General features: G+C 37.2%; 1 protein-coding gene across 1 annotated transcript; it reads left to right on the top strand.

The window, feature by feature from the left end:
- The first annotated feature begins 9628 nt into the window (after positions 1 to 9628).
- On the top strand, positions 9629 to 10694 carry LOC103441149 (uncharacterized). Its single transcript, XM_008379848.3, has one exon. The coding sequence runs from the start codon at positions 9693 to 9695 to the stop codon at positions 10287 to 10289; it is 597 nt and encodes a 198-aa protein (XP_008378070.1). The 5' UTR covers positions 9629 to 9692; the 3' UTR covers positions 10290 to 10694.
- Positions 10695 to 11271: the final 577 nt, after the last annotated feature.

The raw sequence follows: 11271 nt of genomic DNA, 5'->3' as shown, positions 1-11271 counted from the left end.
TTAACACCTTAGGTTAAGGCCAATAACCTCACGCGCCCACGATGAATATAGGGGGCTTTGGCCGAAGAACCTCCGATGCCAAAGTTAGAATTTAGAGAGAAATAGTGTTTAGAGAATTTTGGGATTTTTGCCAAAGTGTTGGAATTAGCTTTTTGGTGAGAATGGGAGTATATTTATAGCAGCGTCCACCACTCGCACCTAAGGTCCCAAACTTCAAGAACAAGGGCAAAGCTCCCGTTCAGGCCACTTCTACTGAACTAAATATGTGCTATCACTGTGGATCAAAGGATCATTGGTCACGCTATGCCAAGCTTCCCCTGAGGCTATTGCCAAGTATCATTCTCGTCGTGAGTCTAACTTTGCACATGTGGATCATCCGGACGATGCAACCACATCAATGGAGATATCAGACTTCCAGGAGGCATCAGCACCTATGGAAGACTAAATTAGACATGCTTTAGGGCATTAGCCCCTAGTGACCGAACCCACTAGGAGTGGCCGGCCCCTACCCCCTATTTTGCTAGGTTTATGGTTTAATTTTGAACAATTTTTCTATGTATTGGGAATCATTTGTTTGGTTTTGGTTTGTTTCGAATTATGGATTGTTATTGGAATGGATATTATTTTCTCAAATTGCTTAATTGAATGAATGGACTTATATTTATGCATGTGACCAATTCAATCAATTAATTTCTAGGTATGTCTAGTGGGGAAGTTAGTTGTCTGGCAGATAGTGCAACTACGCACACCATTTTGCGTGAACGACACTATTTTACTAACTTCATACCCAAGAAAGCTCCTTTGACAACTCTCTCAGGCTCATCCAACCTGATTGAAAGATACGGAAAGGCACGTATCATGTTGTCTAATGGTACAATCTTGACCATTAAGGAGGCACTCTATTCTCCACGTTCAGGAAGAACGTTGCTGAGTTTTAGAGATATTCGAGATAATAAATATCATCTTGAAACCACTGAAGATCATGGTTCTGAATTTCTTTGTATCACTTCATACGAATATGGCCAGAAGCATATTCACGAGAAATTGGAACGTCTGCCGAGTGGGTTGTACATCACAACCATTCGTAGCATAGAGGCCTACAGTGTGGCCGGCTCTATGCCTGAGTTCCAGGACACTTTGTTGCTTTGGCATGACCGTTTGGGACATCCTGGACGTGACATGATGCGCCATATCCTTAAATCTTCACACGTACATAAGTTACATCCACACGTTGGAGTCCCGCCATGCATAGCGTGTTCTTTAGAGAAGTTGAATACTCAACCCTCCCATACAAAGATTAATCAAAACCCTCCTAAATTTCTTCAAAGGATTCAAGGGGACATTTGTAGACCTATCCAACCAACCTGCGGACCATGTAGATACTTTATGGTGTTGGTTGATGCATCGACAAGATGGTCACATGTTTGCTTGTTGTCCACACGCAATGCCTCGTTTGCTAAACTCCTAGCTCAAATCATTAAGCTAAGGGTTCACCACCCTGATTATCCGATTAAGTCGATTCGACTGGATAATGCTGGAGATTTTATGTCATAGACTTTTGACGATTATTGCATGTCAGTAGGGATTAATGTAGAACATCCTGTGCCCCATGTTCACAATCAAAACGGCCTGGCAAAAGCTTTCATAAAGCGTCTTCAATTGATAGCTCGGCCTTTGGTTATGAGAACCAAACTGCCGGTATCTGTATGGGGCTATGCAATATTGCATGCAACAATGTTGGTCCGCCTGAGGCCCATCCCTACCCAACCACATTCACCGTTACAGTTGGTCACTGGATACGAGCCTGACGTCTCGCATTTACGGGTGTTTAGGTGCGCCATTTATGTGCCAATAGAGCCGTCGCTACGTACCAAAATGGGTCCTCAGAGGAAAAATGGGAATCTATGTCAGTTATGATTTGCCATCAATTGTTCGATACTTGAACCCTTGACAGGAGATCTCTTTACCGCACGTTTTACAGATTGTCACTTTAATGAGACAGTCTTCCCGTCGTTAGGAGGAGATAAGCATGCTAACATTCCTGTAGAACGCCATAAAATTATCGTGGTATGCTCCCACTATGTCTCATTTAGATCCCTGCACTGCTCAGTCTGAAACTGAGGTACGACGAATTATAGATCTTTAGAGCATTGCTCAAAGCATGCCGGATGCTTTTAATGATCTAGCAAAGGTGACAAGATCACATATACCCGCTACAAACATTCAGCAAGGATATATGTACCCTGTGTACATTAACAGCCCGTCTGGGAAGGCCGAGCCGTCCCCGAAGGTGGGGAGGCCACACCCTTCACATGGCATGGTACATTGGTGGCTAGTCAATCATCTGCTCTGACCCTGAAGCGTGGTAGACCCTCTGGTTCAAAGGATTCATAACCCCAGAATAGGAAAATGGCATTAACTAGTGACCCTAGTTTGAATCCGACCATCGCTAACTCATCCGTTCCAACGCATGAGGTTATTCTAGATTACGGTGATGCTTTAGATGAAACATGCCGGCCTCTCGAGAATCGTGAGATTTCGGTCCATTACACAGTATTGGATGAGGTTTAGAATAGGAATGAGATGATCGTCGACGACGCATTCTCGTACTCAGTAGCTACTGACATCATGCTTAACGATGACATTAAACCACGTTTCGTCGATGAATGTTGACGTAGAACCGATTGGTCAAACTAGAAACAAGCAATCCAGGTTGAACTTGATTCGCTCGCGAAATGTAAAGTGTTTGGACCTGTCGTCCCTACACCACCACGCGTGAAGCTTGTTGGCTACAAGTGGGTTTTCGTGAGGAAGCGTAATAAGAAGAATGAAATAGTGCGATACAAAGCACGCCTCGTAGCGCAAGGCTTCTCTCAACGCCCTGGAATTGATTACGAGGAGACATATTCCCCCGTAATGGACGTTATAACGTTCCGCTACCTTATCAGTTTGGTAGTTTCTGAAAAACTGAATATGCAACTTATGGACATGGTAACTGCGTATCTCTATAGGGATCTAGATACGGAAATATACATGAAAGTTCCAAAAGGACTTCCATTGACTGGCTCAAATAGTTCTAGACCACGGAATACTCTCTCAATTAGGTTGAGGAGGTCACTCTACAGATTGAAACAATCCGGGCGGAAATGGTATAACCGTCTGAGTGAATATTTGACAAGTCAAGGCTATGTGAACAACGAACTATGCCCATGCGTGTTCATAAAGAAGTCACATTCCGGATTTGCAATTGTTGCAGTTTATGTCGATAACATGAACCTCATTGGTACTCCCGAAGAGCTTAAGGAAATTGCTGCACACTTGAAATCGGAATTTAAGATGAAGGATCTTGGGAAAACTCGATATTGCCTCGGCCTGGAGATCGAGCATTGTTCAGATGGAATCTTAGTACATCAATCGAACTACACCCAAAAGGTGTTACGTCACTTTAATGAGGATAAAGCTAAGCCTTCGAGCACACCCATGATCGTTCGGACTCTAGATGCTAAACGAGATCCCTTCCGTCCAAAGGAGGATGAAGAAGAGATTTTAGAACCCGAAGTTCCTTACCTAAGTGCAATTGGTGCTTTATTGTACTTGGCTTAGTGCACTAGACCCGACATCTCCTTCGCTGTGAATCTATTGGCTAGATACAGCAATGCGCCTACACGCAGGCACTGGAATGGTGTCAAAGACATTTTCCGCTACCTCAAGGGTACTACGGATTTGGGCTTGTTCTATACCCACAAATCTCCTAGTGTTGTCGCCCCCTATGGATCTAGGATTGATTCTCGCCTTGTTGGTTACACAGATGCTGGATATCTGTCTGACCCACATAGAGCACGTTCTCAAACGGGTTATGTCTTTACTGTTGGAAACACCGCTATTTCTTGGAGGTCTACCAAGCAAACGCTAGTTGCGACTTCGTCTAACCATGTTGAGATTCTCGCCCTACATGAAGCATCGCGTGAATGCTTTTGGCTGAGAAAAGTGATGGGACACATTCGAAGCACTAGTGGTCTTACATCAGTCGTTGAACTTCCTACGATGATCTTTAAAGACAATGCAGCATGTATCGAGCAGTTAAAGAAGGGATACATCAAGGGAGACAACACCAAGCACATAGCGCCAAAGTTCTTTTACTCACACCAGCAGCAGCAGCATCAGAACATTGAAGTCAAGCAAATCCGTTCCTAGGACAACCTGGTCGATCTCTTCACCAAGTCATTGCCCAAGTCTACATTTCAGAAGCTCGTCCAAGGAATCGGTATGCGTAAATTATCAGAATTAAACCGCTTGTAGTTCTTATTTTTCCCACTGGGTTTTTGCTACCTAACTAGGTTTTAACGAGGCACCCATTCTAGGATGATCATACTCCGTTGAGTTCACTACATTCGTCCAGTTTGACGATTGTTTTAGACATTATGCATATTTTCTTACTTTTCTCCTTAGTCTATGGGTTTTCCCCATTCCTTGGATTTTACCATAGCGAGGTTTTGTGAGTTTTTACAAATGCATACTTCAAATTAAATTTGAGACTCGCGATGACCCGTTGTGCCGATGACTTCATCAACTATTCTACCTTCTCTGCTGAAGATCTGATGCGATGGTTTGTTGAGTATTTACACACTCAAGGGGGAGTGTTGCAATTCTATTTAGAATAGGAATGTGATTGTGTAAATCCTAAAGAATATGGGAAAGTATTATATATTCCTATTAGGATTTGATTACCTATTAAATGTTGTAATCATAAAGGGAAAGGTATTTACCCTTCCAACTACTATAAATAAAGGCACAATGGGGTGAATCAAACACACCTCACAATTAAATCAATCTCTCTTCTCTCTAAAGTGGTCGGCCTCCCTCTCTCTCTCTAAACCTTAGATCGCTCAATTAAATAGGCCTACAACAATTAAAATAAATTTTCAAGATTTATAATTGGTGCATTAATGGGATCCATATAATAAAATAATTAAAAATTATTTGACATTACCTTTTCACTTAGGATTGACATATCGGTTGGTCTTTGCTCCTGCTTTCAAATTTGATTACATGACTTTCCATTTAGGATTTGACATCTCCTTTGGAGATGGTCTTAGTAAATTTGAATACATGCATGAGAGCCTTGATTACTGTCTCACTATGTTGTAAAAACTTTGAGTTTTAATCAAAATAACAAACAGGTGTTGTAAGTGAATAGTAACAGGAATGGCTTTTTCGAGTAAAAATGTCGTTTTCGTTAAAAGTGAACAGTACCATGAGTGTTTCGTTAAAACTTCCTTATTTAAATAGGCAGTCTTTTTCTTTTTAGGAAAACTAATGAAAAGGGCTTGGAAACTTTGAGTTTTAACGATAAGGACAAAATAAAGGGTAAAGTGAATAGTACCAGGATTGACTTTTTAGTGTAAAAATGTGGTTTTTCATTAAAGTGAATAGTATCGGGAGCTTTTCGTTAAAATTCTATTTCTTTTTCTCATCCATTAAGAATTTGACAGAGAATAAGGTCGAATATTTCAACCAAAAAGAAGGTCGAATCTTTTGTGTAAAAGAATCGTTCGTTTTATTTATCATAGCAAAACTTGTAGGAAGAGAAAGAATGTGATTCTTCTTCAAATTATCATATATAGAAGTTAGAATCCTAGAACTTCCAAATTTGAACTATTCGGATGACGTTCTTCTTGCTTCAGATACAAATATTGTTGCTGCCCATAGAATATCTGAGGTGCCTTCTTACCTGACCAGTCGATCGGCATCTAAGTTAAAGCTACTCCAAGGGTGGTGCTATCTACACACTCATTCCACACACCATTTTTAATTTTGGTTATTGGGTCAAATAAACTAGAGAAGATCAAAGAATATTAATTAACAAAGAGTGCGTGAGATGTAAAAATGAGTGTGGATATCATCACCCAATACGAATTGTTAATGGGGGTTGATGCTTTACTGGTAGAATTAATAAGTTGGGTATATATGATCTAGATCCATATACAAGTCGTAACTTGAAATATAATTCCACACCTAACCAAAAAAATATACAAATACGACTGCCATTGCCAACCTCGCACAATTAGAGTTATTTAAAAAGATGGTCCTTTTCATTCAAAGAAAAAGGAAAGTTTAAAATGGTCCTTTGCAATGAGTAATTTTTTTGGTGTAATTAAACATTGGTCATGTGTTAGAACAAGTGTAGCTACTATATTCTAGAAGATATGTCGTCTCACATTGTATAGGTGGACTGGTAGCATCATGTAGTAGTGTGGCAGTGGTGATCTACTAATAATTGTCTTTACTTGATTAGACTTTTCGATTTGATTCACATGAATATAAATATGATATATATATATATATATATATATATATATATAGTGAATACGATACGTGGTTGTAATTGAAGATGATGATGTTGCTATGTTCACTACAAGAAAACAATCGAAGATATGTCGTCTCATATTGTATAAGTGGACTGGTAGCACCATGTAGTAGTGTGGCAGTGCCCTACTAATAATTGTCCTTACTTGATTAGAGTTTTCCATTCGATTCACATGAATATAAATATGATATATATAGTGAATACGATACGTAGTTGTAATTGAAGATGTTGATGTGATGCTGCTATGTTCACTACAAAAAAAACATGCCTTGGGGCACCATTAATCTGGGCACGCGGATTTAAATCGGTGTCCATCTAAAAATTGCATGCACTGTTTTATATTATCAATGGCCTTCGTATTTGTAACACCGACAACGGTGGCAATGTAACAGTTTGGAAAATCTAACCAATTATTTTGTTTTCCAACCAAAGAAAGATACTAATTCTTTTGTTCTTATATCTATTTTAAAATTTTAATTATGGGAAGCTGAGGCATTCTCATTGCTCAACTCTTTGGTAAGGAGATAAGCCCTTCATTCTTAATTGTTCTTTGTTCATCCAACGGTTGTTATGAGAGCATGCAAAAACAACCACACCAAAAGTCCTATAAAAAATTATTGGGTGCTCCAGAGTACCGGCATTCTAGATGTCGTAACCATTAGATTTTGATTTTTGTATTTTATATAAAAATCTTACAGTTAAAACGTTCAGAGTATCGGGTTCTCCGATCTTCAATTTAATGTATAAAAAAACAATAGAAAGCAAATTTTGTAATTATCAATGAGATTTTTTTAGCAAACGATAATATCTACACTAAGTAAGTGGGACTGAGTTATGCCTTACAATGTGCTTTCCATAATAATGTGGTTCAACTTTGCCTTTGGGGATAATCAGATCTAAAACCTCTCACTTATAAGTGAAGAATACCACTAGACCATAATATTAATAGTATTAATAGGATTATTATTTGGGAGCATTGCGCACTGTTCATTGTAACACCAATTCATACGCAGTGTGGGATATAACATTAGAACCCTTGACTATGAACACTGACCATGTATCAGTGGCTGCATGGTGGCTATAGATTTTGGACACCGAAATAAGCCTCTAATGAGATCAATAGACACTTATGAAACACGGAGCGAGTAGGCCGATATTTTACTAGTGTTAGTGGATGTAGTATCTTATTGTGTGTAACGAATACGATATCGATTTATGACTAACTTTTGTGATAACACAATTGCGCTTCATGGTAATAATATCATTGTAAATATCCAATGATTTCTCAGAAGGACACTACGGTCCCATGTCAAATGTGCAACCACCAATGTCCACAAAATGTGGTTTGCCACTTTGCAATTCCTTCCCAACCCGCCGAAGATGAATAAAATGCCAAATTGTCCGACTTTAGGTGCACGGCGGATTAAACAAGTATAAAACATAGGATCCTACATGTTAGCTTTCATCATGATCAAACCCAATACCTGAATAAACTAATTCAAAGAATTTTGATTTGCCTTAACATTTTGGTTTATAAATTTGAAAGTATAGGATAATGTAGGGCTAAAGGGGAGGCTTACACCTAATTAAAGTTTTCCACGCAACCGATATCTATTCATTTTTCACTTTCTACTCCCTTATCCCGCACTATAATTAGTCCATTATTAACATGAACTTAGCTTTATTTTTTTGTGTTGACTTATTTCACTTCATTGTAATATAATTTTGAGCGACGTTTTTTTGTACACGTAAAACTAACAGGTTTATTGACATATTTTCTAATACAAATAAATTCTACGTACAATGATAAGACCCACTTTTTTAGAAAATGTAAATGTAGGTGTGTCAATTTTATATGTATATAAAAAGAAGGAAAAATTAGTATCCGATTCTTAGTTACTAATGTTCATTAATTGAGACCTTATTAGTTTTCAAATTTTGATTGAAGTTCTTAGCATTAATGTGATAATGAATTTACATGTTTATTACATATTTTTTAAAATAAAAATTAGTAATTGATTTAGGATTTTAATACTCACACCTCTATTAAACTCCTAATTAATTTTGAATTCAAACATTTCTAAAATAATAAAAAATTAGAATAAGTTTGTACCCATTAGTTTTTTATAAAAGGATTCTTGATTTTTTAATCTTAAATGTACCCATTCATATAATTTTCAATTTTTTTAATCTTAAATGTACCCATTTTTAAATATACCAATTTGTTATATGTAAAATGTACCCTTTTTTTTAATATAAAATGTACAATTTTTTAATATGAAATCCATTAAAAAATTTAATTTATATTTAAACTTATATGGGCACATTCTTTTTTCATTGATTTGAGAATGTATCTATGTAAAGTTTAATCGAATAAATTTACTAACATTATTAAGCCTAATATCTTCTCTCTTTTTTTTCTGTGTTTTGGAGAATGTATCCATGTTTTGGTACAATAATTTTTTTCTTTTGTTAATTTTGATGAATGTACCCCCACACACACACACAAACAATATAATAGAGAGTATTAATTTATATTTTATTATTTTTAATCCCACAAATTAAGAGTTATATTTAAAATCTCATTAATATAAACAAATACAAATTTCAATTTTTAATTTTTATTTTTAATTTTTAATTAAAAAATATAGTAACTTACACTATTATATTAATTCAGGGACTTTGATCAAAAACTAAAAACAGACAAGGTCTCAGTTAAAGAATATTGACAACTAGGGCCGCATCCAAAGTGTCCTTAAAAAGAATATGTTTTTCCTATGTGCCCTTGTATAAAATATGTAACGGTGGCTTAAAGCAAAACTTTCATTTGAAAATATTTGAACGGTTAAGATAGAAAGGCACAACTCAAGATTGAAATCAAAGGGGGCAATTAGATGGATGGCAGTTAGTTGATTTGAGACATTAAAATCTTAATTAAAAGTTCAAATGCACTAGTTTGTAGGGACAACGTACGCAAATTAACAAAAGAAAAACAGTACCCCCAATAGAAAAAGAAAAAGATTAGTACAAAACAAAACAAAAAGCAATGATTACACATGGTATGTTATACTTATCAACACTAATAGAAAAATAGGAAAATACACTCTTTAGACTTTAGTCCCCAAAAATGAGAAAAAGAAGAAAAAACCCAATAAAAATATAGGAAAAACAAATAAAATATTTTTGGTCCCGTTCTACTCTGTTTGGCTTTTTAAATATATTCCTATCTTCATTATTCTCTCATTGAACTCATAACCTCTATGATCTCTCTCTGCCTCTAAGTTTTTTAGCCTCTGAAAATTTCCCTATTCCGGAAACCCTAAATATGGAACCTACAAATACACCGGTGATAGCCAAGAAACTAAGAAACATGGTACGTCTAGTTTTGTTCACGTTACAAAAGGGGGTCTCCAAGAAAAAGCTGACGATGATGAAACATGGGAAGATCTTAGGCAAGTCTTTCAATGATTTCATGGTCCGTCATCAGACTGAGCTCAGCTGCAAGTCGGACGACGTACAAGTAACATCGTTCGTATACCCATTAGAGTACGAGTTCAGCTGCACCAGCAGCCCACCGCGCAGGTCATCCTACACTCCTCCATGTCAATCCGGCAAGGTGTACAAGGGGCGGTATGTTAGGCAGCATTCGCGGAGGGGAGTTTATGTGCCAATGATGTGTGAGGATGCATTGGCGACAGTCCATGGGGGGAAGAAAGCGAGTTATCGCGGCAGTGATGTGGTGGAGCCGCTGCCAATTGTGAGGCGGGCGCTGGTGAGGGTAACGGAGTGGGAGCCTTTGTTACCGTTGAGTAGTGATGAGGAGGAGGATTACCATGTGGACAAGGCAGCCCAGGAATTTATAGACAAGTTTTATAGAGAGTTAATGTTGCAAAAGTGGATGGCTGCAGGTCGATACAGCTGAAGTAGGCTCACAAGGTAAAGATATGGAGAGAGACTTACATGTAATTGGTACCCTGATGATCAAAGTTCTCGAGAGGATTTTCAGTATGTCTGACATCACACGTTAGGTTTAATTGTGCAATTCATCGTGTTGATCTTAACTGTTTTATTAGATTTGACGTATTATGTTAGGCATACTGAAGATCGAATCTCATCTTTAGTAGTTGGAGAGTGTATTAATTTAGTGAAGTAATTAGAACTCATGCTTTCCTTATTGCATGTACAGTTAAGACTTGGAGAACGGTTAGAACCCTTGCATGTATTATGAAATGCAGAAAATCCTTCAGAGTTTAAAGGATGTAATTTCTAGTTTACCTTTTTGTAAGAACTTTTGCATATATATGTAAACATGTTTCTTTTTTCACAACGTTTTGTTTCTGTGAGTTTCGGGCTTTCAGAAGATAAAATCTGCAATCTTTATAGAAGAAATGTGGTAAAAAAGCACCCTTCTCATGCAAATTGAAAATTCTGATTGGCATTAAATCATGCAAATGACATGCATATTAGGGTTCTCTTTGTCGATTGCTCTTTTTGCTTCCTTCTCTGAGATCAAGTTTGTCTTTTACAAGGCAGTGATTATACCCTAAGACTAATTGAAAGATATTTGGCTGATCTGTATCGATATGTAGATAAAACTAAGCGTACAATTCTAGAATCTGATAAGCCGTGTAGCTTTGCTTTGTTCAAATTTATCTCCTTGAAAAACATTATCAACTAATATTATCTTGTAATAGGCTTTATGCCTTTCATGAGAACTTTTTCTGTGTACTCATAACCCAACGATGTGTGGTGCTATGATATGAGTGGACAATATGATTAATATTCCCAATTTTATTGTATATATATAAAAAAAATATACCAAATCTACATGATGATGTTTTGGATGCCTGGAAAATCATATAATTTATGTATAGCATCATGAATAAGAAGAATGAAGAAGACAA

The sequence above is a fragment of the Malus domestica genome, chromosome 08, assembly GCF_042453785.1.
Source record: "Malus domestica chromosome 08, GDT2T_hap1".
In the NCBI taxonomy this organism is placed as follows: Eukaryota; Viridiplantae; Streptophyta; class Magnoliopsida; order Rosales; family Rosaceae; genus Malus; species Malus domestica.
Note: the sequence above shows the minus strand (reverse complement) of the source record. Positions and strands in the feature narration are given on the sequence as shown.

Coding starts and splice junctions, on each gene's coding strand:
- LOC103441149 (XM_008379848.3), top strand. CDS start 9,693: ATGGAACCTACAAATACACCGGTGATAGCCAAGAAACTAAGAAACATG.